Source organism: Musa acuminata, chromosome BXJ1-7 (assembly GCF_036884655.1).
Source record: "Musa acuminata AAA Group cultivar baxijiao chromosome BXJ1-7, Cavendish_Baxijiao_AAA, whole genome shotgun sequence".
Classification (NCBI taxonomy): domain Eukaryota; kingdom Viridiplantae; phylum Streptophyta; class Magnoliopsida; order Zingiberales; family Musaceae; genus Musa; species Musa acuminata.
Window position 1 is genome coordinate 380,725 of NC_088333.1, and position 18,543 is coordinate 399,267.

At 40.6% G+C, this 18,543-nt stretch overlaps 2 protein-coding genes and 1 non-coding gene across 5 annotated transcripts; 1 reads left to right on the plus strand and 2 right to left on the minus strand.

Moving 5' to 3' along the window:
• Positions 1 to 209: 209 nt before the first annotated feature.
• On the minus strand, positions 210 to 6,134 carry LOC103991015 (protein trichome birefringence-like 13). The gene is made up of 6 exons (XM_009410366.3): positions 5,713 to 6,134; positions 5,439 to 5,616; positions 3,873 to 4,013; positions 2,895 to 3,015; positions 1,202 to 1,336; positions 210 to 645 (listed from the first exon to the last, which is right to left on the minus strand). The coding sequence occupies exons 1-6, from the start codon at positions 6,131 to 6,133 to the stop codon at positions 388 to 390; spliced, it is 1,254 nt and encodes a 417-aa protein (XP_009408641.3). The 5' UTR covers position 6,134; the 3' UTR covers positions 210 to 387.
• A 3,575-nt stretch (positions 6,135 to 9,709) lies between these two features.
• LOC103991014 (WAT1-related protein At5g07050) lies at positions 9,710 to 16,384 on the minus strand. Of its 3 annotated transcripts, none has more exons than XM_009410365.3 (7): positions 16,114 to 16,384; positions 15,942 to 16,007; positions 15,717 to 15,833; positions 15,377 to 15,632; positions 14,335 to 14,490; positions 14,029 to 14,180; positions 9,710 to 10,079 (listed from the first exon to the last, which is right to left on the minus strand). In XM_009410365.3, exons 1-7 carry the CDS (start codon positions 16,293 to 16,295, stop codon positions 9,905 to 9,907), a joined length of 1,104 nt encoding a protein of 367 aa, XP_009408640.2. In that variant the 5' UTR covers positions 16,296 to 16,384; the 3' UTR covers positions 9,710 to 9,904. The 3 variants fall into 3 exon arrangements, with proteins under 3 accessions (XP_009408640.2, XP_065046459.1, XP_065046458.1); XM_065190386.1 differs by lacking the exon at positions 9,710 to 10,079 and adding an exon at positions 12,886 to 13,217; XM_065190387.1 differs by lacking the exon at positions 14,335 to 14,490.
• An 846-nt stretch (positions 16,385 to 17,230) lies between these two features.
• LOC135680175 (U6 spliceosomal RNA) lies at positions 17,231 to 17,332 on the plus strand. Its single transcript, XR_010515419.1, has one exon. It is a non-coding gene; the product is annotated as a U6 spliceosomal RNA (small nuclear RNA).
• The last annotated feature ends 1,211 nt before the right edge of the window (positions 17,333 to 18,543 follow it).

Below are 18,543 nucleotides of genomic sequence, written 5' to 3' on the forward strand. Positions count from 1 at the left end.
TGGTTTGTTTGCATAAAGACTTTGTGGTGCATAGTTTTGTGTTTGATCGAGTCTGACAAAGATGCTATGATCATAAAAAGCCAACTCGTCTGACAAATTCTTGCAATGAATCAGATGAAATGTACACACGAATAAGAAACTCCAAATAACAAAACCATATCCATAAATGAGACTGAAGGAACACCACAATTTTTGACACAAGTTCAATATAACCACATTAAGTCGATAAATTTGAATCATCGATCCTTCGATCGAAACACATAATTCCTTGATTGCCGGGTTCAATCACACCTGACCCAACCACCCTTTGTATGACTGGATTCAATTCTAGGGTTACAGATCAACCGATACATGAAAAATCAACAAGTAACCAACAAATTAAAAGAATTAGCTGGTGGAGTCTTCCAGAGCAGCCATGAGCACATCATTCCAAGTGTCTGTCAACCCGGGCAAGCACCAGTGCATGCAATCTTCGTGCTTCTTTCTGCCCATGGTTGAAGGATGAGCATCCGCTCGGAACTCGCTCATGCGAGTAATGTCCAATACCTGGAAGCTTGATCTCTGAAGGGCCTTGTAAAGATGCTGATTTATGACACGTACCTCTGCATTTGTTGCATTCCTCTCCACAGAAAAGAGCTCTTCAACCTGAACCAGTTACATTATCCTTTGAAAGGTGAATAAAGTGATACTCTAATCATGTTAGTTTACTTCATGTGTAAGCATCTGCATTCTATGAGATGCATGGCTACAGGATGGTTTTCTTGTTGTAGCCTCTCCTTTCTCTATCAAGAATGTCATATATGGAAATTCAAATGGATCCAAGAAAGAGACTGCAAATTCTAACAAGCCAGAATAACAAGTTATCACGACAGCAAATATGGGCCATATTGAAGACCACTTGGTGTGGCTAAAAATGCATAAAATGATATCAGGATACAATATGCAACAGCTTGGTCCGAGGTTTTTTATATTATCAACTTTAGGCTACGGCCTGCATAGTCTAGTCCTTTGGGTCCAGTCCATGAGGGACCTCAAGGAGATGAATTGCCAGCTCTTACAATGTTCTTGGCTCATGAACTCCTCATTGATGTGGGATTCTGTGGCATAACCATAAGCTAATGCTACGCTAAGCTAAATAATCTCTTAAAGAGACATTAATGAGGGATTCTGTGCCAGTTATGATAAGTACAAAAGAACTCACCTCATGTGACAATAAAGGTTCTCTTCGTCGACATGATCCACCTTGGTTCCAGTCACCACCTTCAAAATGCCTTGGTGATTGTGTCCGGAAGAATGTTCTTGCACCCTTAGCTGCTCTTCTCTCCACATATGATATCTTTTCCATGATAAGAAGGTTACCACAAGGGAGATTATGAGAAGGAATACAACAAATGAACAAGATAAATCAAGATATGGGTTCCATGACACATTACACTATATAACAAATAAAGGATCTCTTCTGCAAAATGCTGCTCCAATATTCATCACAAAGGCAAAAAATTGGATATCAGGTACAAGAGCTCTCCTTATCTGGAATACAACTACTAAAAGGATGCCAAAACCTTCTCTAAGGTTAAAAGTTCAAATCAAGGAGAAAAAAGCGAACTGAAATGCCATCCAAATATTTCCTTCAATATTTTAGTGGGAATGTCAGATCATAATTTTCTAAAAGAAAATCTTTACACCTTAACTAACAATAAAATAGGGAAAAAGAAAAAGATGAAGGCCACAACCCTCATGGGGGAAGACCTAACCTATCCTATCTTTCATCACTACAAACAAACTAACGCAATCTTCTTTTTTTGTTCTACATAGGAAATGTATACCATTACTGATCAAGATCATGGAAAAAATATGATCATCTAAGAATATGGACATCTATAATTCTATCTCAACATATTATTCCAACAATGTTACGGACTTCATTACATCTGTCATGCAACCCTTATATCCATCTAACATTTTTTTATAATATGCCCTGGCTCCCTCTTCACCTAATATGGCACTATAATCTTCCCTGACTGCTTGTTGGCCTACTTTCTCAGGCTTGGTAGAGTCAAGTGGAGTGAGCATAGTTCCTTGCATGCAATTCATGTGATGTATCGCAGTTAAAGCATGCAGTCTCTTCAGAAAGAAAAGGAAGCACAAGCAAGATGCACATTGGCAGGCAAGATGATATGGGAGCCATCCATGTGTGAAGTGGTGCAATAACCCGCTCTTGCAATATATACATAGGTGAACAGAAAAAGAAGGGCCAGCTTTTGCCTATCTTACCAAATTGAAATGCTCAATTTAGATGAAAAAGAAGGGTCCACTACACAAAACTCATATTTGCTACCTCAAGTGCTAAAGAAGGGAGAAACAAGGACTTAGGGACCACCCACTGGTTATAAGGCAAAAATATCACAAGCAGTTAAGAAAGAAGGATCTGAAAAAACAAAGCACCTCATATCCAATTGTGGGAAATGAAAGGCTAGCAGGTTTGCGAGAGCTATATTTCTAAATTTGGAGGAGATCACTGACATTATAGAGTTATTGGAGGCAATGAATAATACTGATGACATGAATTTTAACTTGACTAGTATATACATAGTTTGTTTTTGGTAATTGGATTTATCATTAGCCTAAATCATTATTGTACTTGTCACTACAATAAAATTCTGAGGTTCAACACATCTGATGTATATCTAACTGATACACATCTAACAATGATTTAGCAAGGAATACAACAAAACTGCTTGATGAAATGCTTCAAAAATATCATTAAATGCTATCTTAAGTTTTCAACAAATATAAGCAAATCAAGCCACTAATAAATAATTAGCATGTCATAATTGGTTTTTCAGTCATTTAGTGACACAAATATCAATATGTCAAATAATTCATTGTCATACCATATGTTTTAAAGCTAAATCTATGCCAATTTCTGGAGTTACTGGAGGTAACACTGGCAATCCCTTTTCAAAAAAGAGCATTGGTGACTGCTCTGGATCAAATTTTGAGGGAGCCCACCACCTGAAAATTAACAAAATTAATGTAAAAGGTTCATTTATATAACTTTATAGACTATATATCTTATGGCTTTCAATTAATACATCATATACATATAACCCTATGCAGAACATGATTAAATCCATTTACATAAATAACTACAGTTCAAGCGAAGTCCTTAAAACCATATAATACGACCTGTTTAACGTTTCTCTAAGTCAACCTATGCCTATTATGATGTAAAGCATACCTCCATGTCTCAAGACTTAAAAACAAACTAGAAGAATAGCATAATCATTGATTCAGAAACTTGAGAAGAAAGCGGTACATGAATGAAACTCGCAACAAATATAAAAGTAAAAAAGATAGATTCAACAAGTTCAAAGGGCGATATGATTGTATTGTATAGTGTATGTTTCTTATAACTTTTCATGTTTGTGTTACATTTATAATGCCAAAGATTTTTCTTTTACTAAAGAACTCCAAAGCTGTACGATTAGTTGATCTTAAGAAATATAAATCAGACAGTATTTCTTCGAATCTAAACCTTCTTTCCTACTTTCTTCTGCCCTAGTACTGTACAAGCAACATCCTTTTCTAAAACTGTGTCCTCTAGCAGGCATGCAAATCAATGAATATATAAAGGGTCCCTCCTATAACAAAAATCACTTAGTCTTCAGCTGATAATGGTTTATGTACAGCCATTATCTAACAGACAACAGTATATGTTCTGCATCTATTTTCTTATGGATCTCAATATCAAATGAGAGATACACACATGGATTCACATGATATACATTCACCAACAGAAATTCATAAGAGTCTGAGCAACAGCCTTCAATTCCAGAACTAAACACTTGATCATGAGAAATTACAATTACCAGTGACCTGTATTAAAGATCAGAATATGATGGAAGCTAGGTGCCTCTGCCCAGGTGTGTTCTGGAACATCAACATCCACCCTGTAACCTTGTTTGATACCAAGGGATTCTAAGGCACCTCCATTGTCGCTTGCTGACCACCTGAAAGTCATATGAAACAAGAAAAAGATTAAAAAAAAAGAGTCATATTTCTTTAAGGGGAAATTTCTTATGTAAATCCATAAAAAACACAGAGAAATCAAATTTATCCCATAACATGCAAATATAATGTATATGCCCCTATAAGTGAATTTCTGTGAAATTTACCTAGCAATGGACTGTTAGGAACAAAGATAAATATGCCAGGTTAGCCTCTAATTAAAGAGAATGACATGTCCAAGTTAACGGAAGATAAATTTATCCCAGTGTAAGTCAATCTAACCCTAACTTTAAAAGCTTAGTCAATCAATCACTTTGTCCAACTTAATAAATGATTACTTGATCCCAGTGCAAGTCAATCTAACCCTAACCTTAAGCTTGGTCAGCCCATCACTTAGACAACCCAATCTAATTGGAGACCACCTAATCTAACACAATCTTTGCAGGCCCAATCTCTCAGACACAATCCTCTGAAACCCAATCACTCCCAAATATACACATATATATAAACCGCACACACACACTACAGCCAATAAGGACTATTATTATATCATCCCCAGTCCATGTCAGGTCAAATATGAAATTGATCATGCAAAAATTTGATGGTTTGAGGCACAAACTTCTGAACATGAATTCTCAATTGAAGTTATACTTCATATTTTAACAAAAAAGTTGTAATAGTAAATAACTAAATCTTGGCCTTCACAACAAATCAAAGGCACCTAGGAATCAAAGATCTATACCTAAAAAAAAAGAAGTAATATGTCATACAGAGTCAACTCCAGTATCAAATATGTTCAAGAACTTCACAAGATAGAACAGATTAACAGTTTTAATTTGCTGGTAATCTTTTTACGAAAGTCTGAAACAATAGAACTTTTGATGGGACTGAGCATACTCCTTATTTTGTTGTGCCTACAGTTCTTATGTCTAAATGCTGACCCAGAAATCTTCTTCTGAAGGCTTCCAAGAGATACGTCAATTATTTATATGTTGCACAAGACCTTTATCTGGTCGGAACAAGGTTAATCGTGATGGATCTAGGGATCAAAATCAAGATGGAGGAATTGGTTTTACAATTCATGGTGACTAATGGCAATTATCTACTTTCTTGTGCAGGAATATGATGAACAAGCATACTCTTTATTGTGAGGATGCCGTAATTTTGGTTGATTCTGATTCTAAAGTCCCAGTAGTAGGCATTTTGAACAAAATTATACCCCTCATTGGTCTAATCACTCACTGTAACTAAAAATATTTTATTTTTGCCAGATAATTATGCCACTATTGTTCGAGAGGATCTTGGCCATCGGGGCATAATCTGCTACAAACTCCCATCTTTTGGGGGGGATCATTTGTGCTCGATTTTGTACGTAATATATGATTTTTTTTAAATAAAAAAATTGCAGGTAATCAACCATTACTCACCTGCCATACCGCACCAAGAGATTAGTCCGGTGATACGCAACAGTGAGATTATAATCAAGAAAGGTGAAACCCCTATCGGCCCCGGCGGGACGCCACTTCCTCACCCCTCTGCTCACCGATCTCAGCATACAAACAAGCGACACGTACATGTTCCTGTTCAACGAATCCCCCACAAACCCTGCACTAATGAATCCAACCAAAGGACGACCCAAAGAATTGACTTTTGCAAAAGATAAAACAGAGATCATATGTCCTATAGCCATCAGCAACCAACCTATGTTGGTGTTCCTGAAGCGTCGGAGGAAGCGGAGGGGCTCGAGGCGAGGGAGGCCGCAGCGAGAGGGCTGCCACCGCCACCGGAGGAGATCGCGGCCGTTGTGCTTCCCGCTGGCGATGCAGTTCCAGCCCTTGAAGATCTCCTTGCAGGTGTGGTCATAACGGAGGGCGACGGGATCCGGATCGAGGACCCAGGCCCCATCGGAGTAGTTGCAGGGCCAGCGATTCTTATCCCTCGTTGGCTCCCCAAGGAGGTCATCGTACCGGGAAACGACGGAGGGCCTTGCGGCGGAGAAGAAGAGGGCGAGTAGGAGGAGGAAGACGAGGCAGAGGAAAGGGACGAAGCAGGAGAAGGAAGACGAGGTGGAGAGTGGTCTCCTTGTGGTGGGTTTGGCCGCCATTGACAGTGCCGGAAGCATTCCCAGGTGGATCAACAAAAGGAAACCAAGTGAGGACTTTCTGGGTATTTTGAAAATATTGAAGGACTTTTTAGGGTAATCAGTAGCCCTATTAGTGTTTTCTCGCTTTTTTAGGAACAAATTAAATATTATCTCCTTAACCATACTAGCATTGTGATCCCATACTTAAAAAATTTATGTTGGCACCATTACTTAAATAAATAACACTATCTATCATAACACTATTAGGTACATTGACGAAAAATATAACACGTGAAACCAAGTACTAGATCAACATGAACGTGACATCATGTGTTGGACCAATGTGAATGTGACACCACGTGCTGGATCGATGTGAAAGTGATAGATAAAAAAATAATTTTAACATCTCTTTCATTTCTAATAGTGAGCAGCTTTGTAAGTATGTCGTCGGTTGTGGAGAGGAGTTAGATGGGATTGGAGATCATGTAATCGAAGATGACCTCAATCGAGGAGGTGATAACGAGGCTAACGAAGGCTGAGGGATGACCTTTAAGAGCTAGGCAGGACAACGACTACACCTTGAGCATCTCGACAGTGCAGTGAGAATGATCGCCACTGGGATGCTCAATGATCGATGTATCGGCATTAGGCTTCAGGCCGTGAATTTGGTTATCGAGCCAAGAAGATCGGACATTGCCTGCGTCGAATGATCGGATGAAGTGCCGGAAGAACTAATGACATGCCGGACAACATATGATTCTCTTGTAATCAATTATGTCTAGATTAAGTTAGTTTAGAATATAATTGAGTTAGTTTAGAATGTAATTAGACCAATTCAATTAGGGGCCAATTGGGCCCAAAATATGATTATTTTGGGCCAAGAGAAATGCCCATTCAGTTACCTAAGTTTGGGATGTGTTGGGCCAAGTGAAAGGCCCAAATAATGACCAAACAGGTGAAACCATCAAGACACAGTCTCCGAAACTGTGTCAGGTGGTGGTACTGACATAATTTTATCCGCTGCACTAATTCACCCCTCCTCTTAGTGTCGACTCGATCCTAACAAACACTTGCTATAGCGTTCCATTCCCTATCTTCGCCCGCACCACCTTTAGTATATGCAGTGCTCACATCCTCCTCCTCCATTCACTCGTTGCATATGGTTGGTTCAACATTGAGACCTCGATCGATGGCTCTCTTCCTCCTCTTCCTGACTTCTCTTTGCTTATTCTCTTATGCGATGTTGCTCTTGCGGCTCGCCACCTCATCATTGGAGCTCACCGCGGTCGCCCCACCTCTTCCATGATGGTCGTCTATTATTGATCAGTGTATATATCTGAGGGTCAATAGAAGCAAGTTTATTATATTAGTCTTATATATGGATGATATTTTATTTGCTAGTAGTGATCTCGATTTATTACACAAAATCAAGCTTTTTCTCACTTAGAATTTTAATATACTTGATATAAACGAGGTAGCCTATGTTATTTACATTGAGATGTTGAGAGATAGATCTTAATGATCACTATGACTATCTTAGAAAAGATATATTGACCTAGTATTAGAGAGATTCAGTATACAATATTGTTTAGCTAATGATACAACTATTACCAAAAGCGAAAGATTCAATCAAAATCAATATGAATATTCCTTATGTATGTAATGTTAAAAGTCTATTGTATGCTCGACCATCGTCGCTCCTGTATTGCTCAACCACCTTCTCTCATGTACTGCTCGTTGCCGCCACACCTACACCACTCACCACCACCGCACCAAACCCAGCATGCCCGTCGCCCCATCATCCCCACCCTGATTGACGATGGTTTCATCATTGTAGAGAAGCTTACTGCCTATGCAACAACTACCTCTCCCTCTCCTCCCATGGTGCTCAGCTCATCGTCTTCCACCCCAAGGTCGATGAGATCTCCGTCATCATCGTCAACACCACCTCCAACCCCTTTCATACAATTCATCCCCCTTTTTATCTCCTCTATTTTGATATACATATGAATCGAATATTTCACCCTGATAAATATATTTAATTTCACTTCGAATATTACATTAAATGTGTTCTTGTATTGTTAGACAAATACATCATCAACCAAACTATTACTTCTTTCCTTATCGTATCAATAATGGAGGATTCATGGTGACATTTGCTGGTAGAAAATATGCAGCAAGGTCCTCTTCCATATTTGTTGGCAATAGTTCATATGCTTCGGCACCACAACAAATGCACTCAATTGTGCGATGGGTGAGCATGTGCGACGGTCGAGTGGGTGCGATGAGTGATCTGGGTCTGGTGCAATGACAGCGAGCAGAGAGATATAGGTCGAGCGAGTGCAATGGGCGAGTGGAGGGTAAATAAGTGGAAAGGAGGAGAGGAAGAGAAATCGATTAGGGCGAGAAATAGATATAAATTTAATAATTTAAAAATAGTAAAATTATGTTTTTATTCTTTGTATTAGTGTGTTTTTTTTTCACGTGACAACAAGTACGATTTTTTCTATTGATGAAGTTGATGACATAAGAAGAATTAGGGTTAAATATTTCACTTTCATAAGTGTAGGACTCTGATGCTACATTTTAAAGTATATGGATCGAAATACTAATCATAGTTAATTATATGGGGTAATATGTAATTATCATATGCTCTAATGATGGGAATCCACTCACTAGAATCTCATCATTAGTCTGGTAACTCTAGTCTAGTAAAATAGATATACATGAGGCCCAAAATCACTTAGTTACTAATAGTAGAATATCTAATTGTGTATAACTTTAATAATGGTGTTAGAGGAAAAATATGAACGAATATTTTTTCAAGGAGCGAGATAGATAAGCTCATGTGTTTTGGGAATGATCTACACGAAGACCAAGATCGAGTATGAGTTTTTTAATCTAGTCTTCCGACACTTAAGTTAGTCCCAATGTTAATAAATGAAAATAATAAAAAAAAATAAATAATTTTGATTATTTAAAAAATATTTTTTTTATACCAAGTAAAAAAGGATGAAAATATCCGATGAAATATTTTTTTAGGAAACAACTCATAACCATGCCTTTTGGACTTATGTCGAGACGAAAGGGGCAATATCTCATCTATGTCAATCAAATTATTACCACATGTTCGAGAATATTTCTCCTATCAAATGATATTTTCTCGTGATGGTGCGGCATGAAATTTGTCTGCATACTAATATATCTTAAGCATCGACAAGGTTTATTAGAATTTAATATAAGATTGAGCTTTGGTGATTACTATTTATTCAATTAGAGCCTTATATCTATTTAATTTTGTCTCACGTGGCATTTAATTGATATTGATTACAATACACTTAAATTGCTTTTACCTGACGCTCGGATTCATCTTACGCGTCAAACCTAATTTGATTTGTGCGTGAGAAGAGATTATACGATCGGGCTTTTTACTGGTCACGAATTCAACATCTTATGAAGGATGTCTAATATCCGAATAATGTCACGTCGAGATTTGTGATTGTAGTTTATAAGGTGACATACTGTCATCACTAGCAATATCATCTTCATTTGTGATTGTAGTTTATAAGGTGGAGATTTGTGATTGTAGTTTAGCATCGGAAATTACTGGCGATATTTTTATAATAGCTTTATCATCCTCATTCGATCATCAAAAGGGGATAGAAAAAAAGAATAAGGCAACTCAAAATCCCATATTTATTTTTAGAAGAGAAAAGACAAGTAACTCCGCTCGTTTACCAAGTAATACAAACGCTAAAACAAGGATTATATATTCTTAAACTGGCATGACAGTCTAAGTAGATCAGACAATTAGGCTAACAGCGGTTCCTGGTTGCTTGGTTCTTCGTAGACGCTCGTTTCATTTCTGTCCCACTCTCCCACTCCGTGAGTTGCAGCAAAAGACTCCCCAGTTTTGCTGCTATCTTGAGCTTTGCCCCACAGAAACAAGAAGAGGCCTCCGATGACCATGACCATGGCTATCAAGCTACGTGGACGGAAGTAAATGAGAAAAAGGATGAATTCCGATGATCACCTTGATAAGTAGATGAGATTTCCCTAACTGTTGAGGAAATCTCTCTACTCTGTTGAGGGAAATCCTCTAACCCGTTGAGGAAACTTCTCCTTCTAACCTGTATATAAAGACGGAGGATATGTCAATAACATTCAACTTCTTTTTCTACAACTCATTTATCTCTTTATTTTAACATGGTATCAGAGCAGCTCCTCTTGGCGACAGCAGCATCGCCATGTGTTAGCCAAGCGGCCACAGTAGCACGCTGCCTCAAGCGGAGTCATTGAAGAAACACGCTGCCTCAAGCGGAGTCATTGAAGAAGCACCAAGACACGGATTCAGAGCCAGTGCTAACCGGTCTTGCCTTTCTTCGCCGGCCTTGCTCCCTCTCCTATTTGCTGCACCTTCCTCTTCCTTCTTCTTCGCCGGAAGGACAACGTGGTCCTTCAGCCCCACGTTGAGCAGCACCAGAGAAGACATCAGCCGCCTCCTGCACTTCTCCGGCCAGTAGCAGTCGCAACTGCTGCATCTTCCTCTATCGCAGCAGCCGCCTCCTGCACTTCTCCGGCCAGTAGCTGTCGCAACTGCTGCATCTTCCTCTACCACAGCAGCTTTCGTTGCCGTTTCCCTCTACACAACGGCGCCTCCTCAACGGCGGTGTCTTCCTCCTCCATAGCGACAACGGCGAACGACGGTGTCTTTCTCGCGTCTTCCTCCTTCGCTGTCGCAGCCACTTCCCGGCCAGCAGCAGCCGCAACCGCTGCATCTTCCTTCCTCTATCGCAGCAGCTTTCATTGCCGCTTTTCTCTATACACCTAATTGCTACAGATTTCTCTCACTGCAGTTTCCTTGAGTACTGCTGCAGATTTTTGCGGTCATTTTCCGGCGAACTGCAGCCTCTACAATCTGCTGCAGCAAGCAGCAATCCACAGCAAGCAATCTATAGCAGCAGCCCCCTCCCTCATTCTCCACCTTGTGTGACCTGAGTATCACACAAGGTTCGCTGCCTTCTTCTACAAAAAAAAAAAAAAAAAAAAAAAAGAAGGAAAATGTCTTCGTTCACTTCTTCTGATGTTTCAGTTCCTGTAGGGACTCCCACTTCTTGTTCTTCTACAGGGCTTATCTCCATCAATGCCGCCACGCTAATCCCCTTTAAGTTATCAAAGGGTGGCAACTATGCGTCCTGGCGAGCTCAATTCTCTAATCTTTTATTTGGATATGATTTGTTAGGTTACGTTGATGGTTCTTTCAGTTGTCCTCCGGCCATGCTCAACATCCCCGGTGATCCTAATCCAGTACCCAATCCAGCTCACAAACTATGGCTACGTCAAGATCGTCTCATTCTCCAAGCCATTCAAGCTTCAGTTGCTGGATCCGTTGCTCCCTTGATATCTTCATGTGTGACAGCTGCCGATGCATGGTCTAAACTGCAAACCACCCTGGCAAATCATTCGCGTACTCGCAAGCTCAGTCTTCTATCCAAGCTTATGGAGACAAAACAAGAGGGAAGTACTATCTCTGATTATTTACAACTTATCAAGGTTATCATCGATGACTTGGCCTTGATAGGTCATTCCCTATGTGATGAAGAGGTTGTCATTCATACCCTCAATGGTCTCGACACCGACTACAAAGAATTGGCTGCTGCAATTCGGGCACGCGACTCGCCAATCTCTTTTGAAGATCTCTATGATAAGTTGACTGACTACGAGATGTCTTTGAAGCGTGCGGACAAACTGCCTGGATCAACTGTCACAGCTCAAGTCAGTCACAAGTCTAAACGGAAGAACGCTCGGTACTCACCGAACATCACCCAAGGTTTGGCTACTACGCCTCTTGATTCTGTGAGTTCTATGCAACAACCCCCCGGTTTTACTCATCCTCAGTATCCACAGCATGTTTGCAAACTTCGAAAAGCCATTTATGGACTTCGTCAGGCTCCGAGAGCTTGGTACACTCAACTTAGCTCATTTTTGACTTCTGTCGGCTTTCTTAACTCCAAATCTGACACTTCGTTGTTTCTGCGACATCATCATGGAAACACAGTGTATATTCTGGTATATGTGGATGATATTATTGTCACAGGCAACAATCCCGCCAGCATCCAAGCGTTCGTCAAACAGCTGGCAGCTCGATTCTCGCTTAAGGATCTCGGACCCTTGAGCTACTTTTTGGGCGTCGAAGCTACCTTCACATCTTCCGGTCTCCTTTTATCACAACGCAAGTACATTCAAGATTTGTTATTAAAGACAAACATGCAGGATGCAAATGCAGTTACAACCCCCATCTCTACTAGCGGTTCTCTCAAATTATCAGATGGAAGTCCTGCTACGGAACCCACTCAATACCGCCAAGTTGTTGGCTCTTTACAATACTTAGCTCTCACGCGTCCAGACATCTCATTTGCTGTGAACAAATTATCACAGTTTATGCAGCAACCATCTACTCTACACTGGTCTGCGGTTAAGAGACTTCTACGATATCTTAAAGGGACTCTAAATCATGGACTCTTTTTTCGTAAACACTCTCCACTTCGTCTTCATGCATTTGCCGATGCTGATTGGGCGGGCAACCTTGATGATAGAACATCCACATCGGGGTATATTATCTTCCTTGGTGCTCATCCAATCAGTTGGAGTTCTAAGAAGCAAAAGACAGTCGCCCGGTCTACAACTGAAGCTGAATACCGTGCCATTGTCGCTACCACTGCAGAACTCAATTGGATCACGAATCTTCTCCAGGAACTCAACATCGATTCCACTCCTACAATATATTGTGATAATATTGGAGCTACCTATCTATGCGCTAATCCGGTATTCCACTCCCGCATGAAACATATTGCTATTGACTTCCACTTTGTACGTGATCAAGTTGTCCGCCGTCAACTCCGTGTTTCTCATGTTCATACAGCTGATCAATTGGCCGACTCACTTACGAAGCCTATAGCTCGTAAGCTGTTTGCATTACATCAGTCCAAGATTGGCCTCCTTGATAGGAGCACCATCTTGCGGGGGCATGATAAGTAGATGAGATTTCCCTAACTGTTGAGGAAATCTCTCTACTCTGTTGAGGGAAATCCTCTAACCCGTTGAGGAAACTTCTCCTTCTAACCTGTATATAAAGACGGAGGATATGTCAATAACATTCAACTTCTTCTTCTACAACTCATTTATCTCTTTATTTTAACACACCTTCTCTATAAATTATATTTTTTTCTTTCTCTCTCCAAATCTTAATGGATAATCTTCTCTGGAAGCTCTAAAGTAACTCTCTCTAGAAGTCTTAGAAAATAACCCACGAGCACACAAAATATTTCTCACAACCTAGAAATATATAGAGTGTTGATAGAAGAATCAAACCCTAATTTTTAGGGTTTTCTTCTTTCACAATATATATATATATATTTTTTTGCACTAGGATTTCTTGTCCACCTAAGAAATTGACTCCAAGAATCCAAAATATATGTATGTAAATCTAAACAATTAGAATGATACATGAAGTTACAATGATGCGTTGAAAGGTATTAATTTTGGAAGGCGGGTGTTAGCTCTTTTATGTTTAGTCATGTGCCTATAGGGATGACAAGTATAAGTTAGTCAATTTTGATCTTATTAAAATTTTAACCTTAATCTGAAATATATTTTCTTTTTTCAGTTAAAAAAATGGCAAGGATGGAACATAGAACAATTAATGCAAGGATGATTGATCATTATAATACTTGATGAATTTAGAATAGCATGGTCTAAAATGTTCAAGACTGGAATAATGATAGTATGTCGATACAATCATTATAAGTTTATTAAGTCTTCTCTCAATTTGGATTTGGAAATAGATGTTTGAGCTACGAAGAGGAGCCAAGTTAGTCCAACAGTAGGTACTACTTCTAAGAAGGCAGGCAGGGAGGGAGGATCCAAGTGGTTACCTGCTCCAAGTGAGTTGCACACGAAGCAGCAATGGCTCCAGTATGGCCACCATGACCGTCGACACGGGACTGAAAGCGGTAACGTAAACTGGGCCCGTTTCCTTCACACACCACATCATGGCGAACACCCCAAACCCTGCACAGAATATTCCCTGCAATGTGATGAGGAACATGGCATTCTCAGTACCTAGATCACGTCCACCTAACGCCACCATATACATTGACGGATTGATTTAGCATGGAGAAGGAAGAAGAAGAAGAAGAAGAAGAAGGAAAGAAGAGAGAGAGAGAGAGAGAGAGAGATACACTGTAAGCTATGGCCAGTAGCTGCAAGTCCCACCCGAGCTTCAGAGCTGCAGGCTTTTCAAAAATGAGTGAGATAACAACGCATTGGAGGCCGCCCACCAAGTTGACAAGCCCCGAAAGGGTGAGCTGAGAAGGGTATTGGGCCACGACACATGCCTGTGATCGGGAGTGATAGTAAACATCAAGTCAAGCTTCGAGTTGTTACCGAAAGCAAACCGAAAGGGTGCACGTGCAGGTTCTAACATAACCTTTAATTATACGTATAAATACGGCTTCTTAATACAAGTAAATGTACGCATGCATCCGAGGAAGAAGACTTTTCGCAGAGACCAAATCAGAGCTTATCGTCCTTTCTGCTTCCTTGCTGCATGCAATACGATGGGCTCCACGATTACCAACGTGTTAGATGTATCACCGTCCAAACATGCAATAGTTGCATGCGGAATAGTTCCCATGAAATGCTATTAGTTAATAGACATTTGGAGTTGGGTTTGAAGACAAAGAACAAGACAAGCAACGTCGAATCTCTCTCTCTCTCTCTCTCTCGGTCATATCGTATCCACCAAGGAGTAAGGGTGGAGGTGAGGATGAATCATGCAGGTGCTGTCCTTAATCAATAAACAGATTTGTTTTTTATTCTTTATTTACAAATAGAATGCTGCTTTCTGGTATCTAATTTCCATAATTTTTAATTCATGCGTGCATCGTGTGAGTTAATTACCTGTAGCCAATAATATCCTCTAAGGGTTTATGATTCGTACCGACCTAATACCAAGTGTTGTCACCTCTTCCCTATGCAAAAGAAACAACATGGTTGAAGTTAATGGCGAGGCTTATTTAACATTGCAAAATTATTCATCTCCAATTCAATGAAAGGTCGGTGCATAAGATTAATTTTTGTGCCTATTTAGTCTCATATAAAAAATGAATTAAGCTGCTAACAAGTATATTCCATGACACTAAAATAATTGATTTCTTTCAGTTGAACTTGTGGGTCCAAAATGAGGAGAGAGAGAGAGAGAGAGAGAGAGAGAGATATGACCTGGTAGAGTAGGAAAGCTGACCACGCCGTAGTTCCCACGATTGTGAACAAGGCCCCGAGGACGAAGGAGGTGCCGCCGCCGAGGCCATGGAGTCGTCGGACGTGAGGTGAGAAAATTGGATCCATCTGCGCTTGTAGCCCCTCGCCTCCGTTATGATCCTTGAACAAGGTCATCACCATGGCACCTCCCACGCACAGAAACGTGCCGAGAATCTTAGCCTGTCCCGTCCTGTTCTTTATGCTCACTTCCTCCAGTCTGATTACCCAAGTGATCAGCACCAACAAGCGTACAGCAGTAAAGAAAGACCAGACCGAGGGAATTTTTACCACCTTACCGTACCTGAGGAGATACGCCAGCAAAAAAGTAATCGCGGGTTGGAGATTGGTCATGGTGCTGACGAAGGTGGAGGAAGTGTAAGCCAGACCAGCATAGTAGAAGTTCTGACTTATGCTTATCCTACACGACGCATTTACGGCAGCATACTAGTCATCTACCCCGAATTCTATGTCGTAAACAAGATTGATTCATCAGCAGCGACAGATTGGTTCTTGCGTGTTCGCTTACCCCATCAGTGCCAAGAGAAATATCTGTCCCGCGTTCTTCCATCTAACTGTAAGCCTCCCAATCTCCCTGCAGTCAACGAGGGCATGCAGCAGGAAGTGATGAAAACCAGAGAAAGAAAGAAGACGCTACGTTACTATGCATGCAGTAGAAGACTTTGTCGGTGTGGACGTACCTGTCAAGGAAGCAAGCGAGGGGGCAGATCGCCACTGCCGCAATGATCTGGCGATACAATACGAAGCCGTAGTGGCTCATGCCGCGGGTGAAGGCGAGGCGGGTGATGAGGAACATGGCGGCGTAGGCCACTTGCACGTAGATCATGCCGAGCAGCGGGCCGCGCTTTCCCATGAACGCCATGCCTGCTGATGATCAGATCTCCCCTTTCTGCGTCTCCTCCGCCTGTGTGTGTGTGTGTGTTTGTGTGTGTGACTGGCACTTTAAGAAAAGTATTTTAGCCATGATGAAATGTCAACTCATATTTGAGTCTACTTCTACAAGCTTCATAAGCCCTTGTTATGTTTCGGTAGACGGTCGTTGTCATCACATAAATACAGAATTGTCACCAGCTTAGAAATGTCAATGTTACACCGAACGCTAGAACAACCCATGTCCTTTTCTTTTTTTTTTTTGCGTCTTTTTGGGGTCATATCACACTGGGGTCATAATCGACTTATTAATTTCCAATAAGTGACTATAAGCATATATGAGTTAGGACTAACGAAATTATCTTTTTTTTTTCTCAACAGAGTCAAATTTAGAAGCACAAACTGATGTCTTCAAAATATATTTCTTTTCTTTGGAGAGTCCATTCCCCACCCTATTCAACTTGATCAAATAAAATAAACAAATTGCCATGTGAGTAATCTCATGTAAATAATTGAGTTTTCTCATCTATGGCCCTATAAATAGATGAGTTTTATCACGAGAAAATATATATATATAAAGACTTATATGTAAGAAATAAAAATTTTAATTTTATCTTTTGTTTCATCCCTCGATTCGTCTAATTTTCTCTTTTTTTTTTCTTTCCCCCCTCACGCACAACCATCGCAATTATGTGCGGCCCATTAGTCCAATCTATTTAGTCGGTCGACCATTGGTGTTTTGCGAAGCATGTGAGCTCCAAAAAATACCTCTAAAGGTAAAGGAGATCTAACGGACTTATGAGCCCTTGGTTCCCATACTCCTCAACTAATATGGGATTAAATGACCTTATCAATGCTCCCTCCCATAGGGGAGCCAAAAGCTCATAGCCAAAGTGCACGACTCATGGCCTTATCAGTGCTCTCTCCCTCTCTTCGGAGACATCCGATAAAATTAAAACGATATAAAGAAGATTAGTATGCTCCTGCGTAAGGATGACACGCACAAATCGAGAAATGATCCCTTATTATATTGGTGCTAGAAGGAGGGCCTAAGGCCTACACCTCGACTGAGCAAACTTGCTCCTGAGCTGTGCACCTTGACTATGAGCCTTTGTCTCCCCTATAGGAGGGAGCATTAATAAAACTATTTAGGCCCACATAGGTTGAAGAGTATGAGAACTAAGGGCTCATAAGTCCACCAGGTCTTTCTTACCCTCATAGGTACCTTTTGGAGTTCACATGCTCCAAAATGATAAAACCGTACGAGTATACCCATCACCTAAAGCGGAGAATTCTTCGTGAACCTACAGGCTACAGCAATAGTCGCCCGACCAAATGGTCCCTTATATTTTACTATTCATATATATTTTTGAGTTTCTACTCAGATTTAAATTATTTGGAGGATTGAGAATTCAAATATGAAGAGAGTCCTTGCAAACCGGATTCTTTACGAAGGATGGAATCTGATGTATGGATCATCGGAGGAAAAGTTCTTTAAGAAGCTGATTCCTTAAAACTTTTGCTGCATCTTATGCTTTCTCTCTCTCTCTCTCTCTCTCTCTCTCTCTCCATGCAGATGCTTGAAGCTAATGAAAGAAAAAATTGGTGGGGATCGATTTCTGTATACACGACGACGAACGTGACAAAAAAAAAAACACATTAGATAACAAAGGTATGAAATGAGTGGTCTCAAAGAAGTGCTGGTTAAGCAGAAGCAGCAGACTGTCAGTGAACCAGCCAAGTGTGACAAGTAGGCTGAAGATAGATTAGAAAATGGTGCATCTTCTCACGAGACAAAACCACAACTTGAGGGAGAAAGCAGCTAACCATGATTACACTGCGTCTCCAATGCTTCCTGTTCTTGAAAGAAGGAAGAAGCATCCAAAAGAGAGAGGAACGCAGCTAGTAGAACTATACAGATGCAGAGAAGCGTCAACATCTGTTCCAATAGAACGTCATAGGGTCCTAGAGTCAAGCGAATTGCACGTCATTGGACCAGAAGCCTAACGATAACGAGGTCTCAAACGAGCTGCAGTCGACGCAGTGGACATGGCATTCAATCCGAGGGGATGAAGAGCCACGTAGAGGGCTGGAACAATGCATCAAGTCATGGTGGAAGAACCATGTGGGTGGACGTTCAGCTTCAGCAAGCAGTCTCCTCCCTCATCTCTTTGATTCGCTGCAGCAGATGAGCATACGACTATGGCATCAGCATTCTGGCTTACCATGGATCTCCCAAA

Bases quoted from the DNA above. Each gene is read 5' to 3' on its own strand.
- LOC103991015 (XM_009410366.3), bottom strand. From the start codon at position 6,133: ATGCTTCCGGCACTGTCAATGGCGGCCAAACCCACCACAAGGAGACCA. The intron at 4,014-5,438 runs GTGAGTAATGGT...TATGACTTTCAG, and splicing joins CTCTTGGTGCGGTATGGCAG to GTGGTCAGCAAGCGACAATG. The intron at 1,337-2,894 runs GTATGACAATGA...ATCATGGAAAAG, and splicing joins ATTTAGCTTTAAAACATATG to ATATCATATGTGGAGAGAAG.
- LOC103991014 (XM_009410365.3), bottom strand. From the start codon at position 16,295: ATGGCGTTCATGGGAAAGCGCGGCCCGCTGCTCGGCATGATCTACGTG. The intron at 14,181-14,334 runs GTATCTCTCTCT...ATCACATTGCAG, and splicing joins TACTGGCCATAGCTTACAGT to GGAATATTCTGTGCAGGGTT. The intron at 10,080-14,028 runs GTAACCACTTGG...CCGTCCACGTAG, and splicing joins GTGCAACTCACTTGGAGCAG to CTTGATAGCCATGGTCATGG.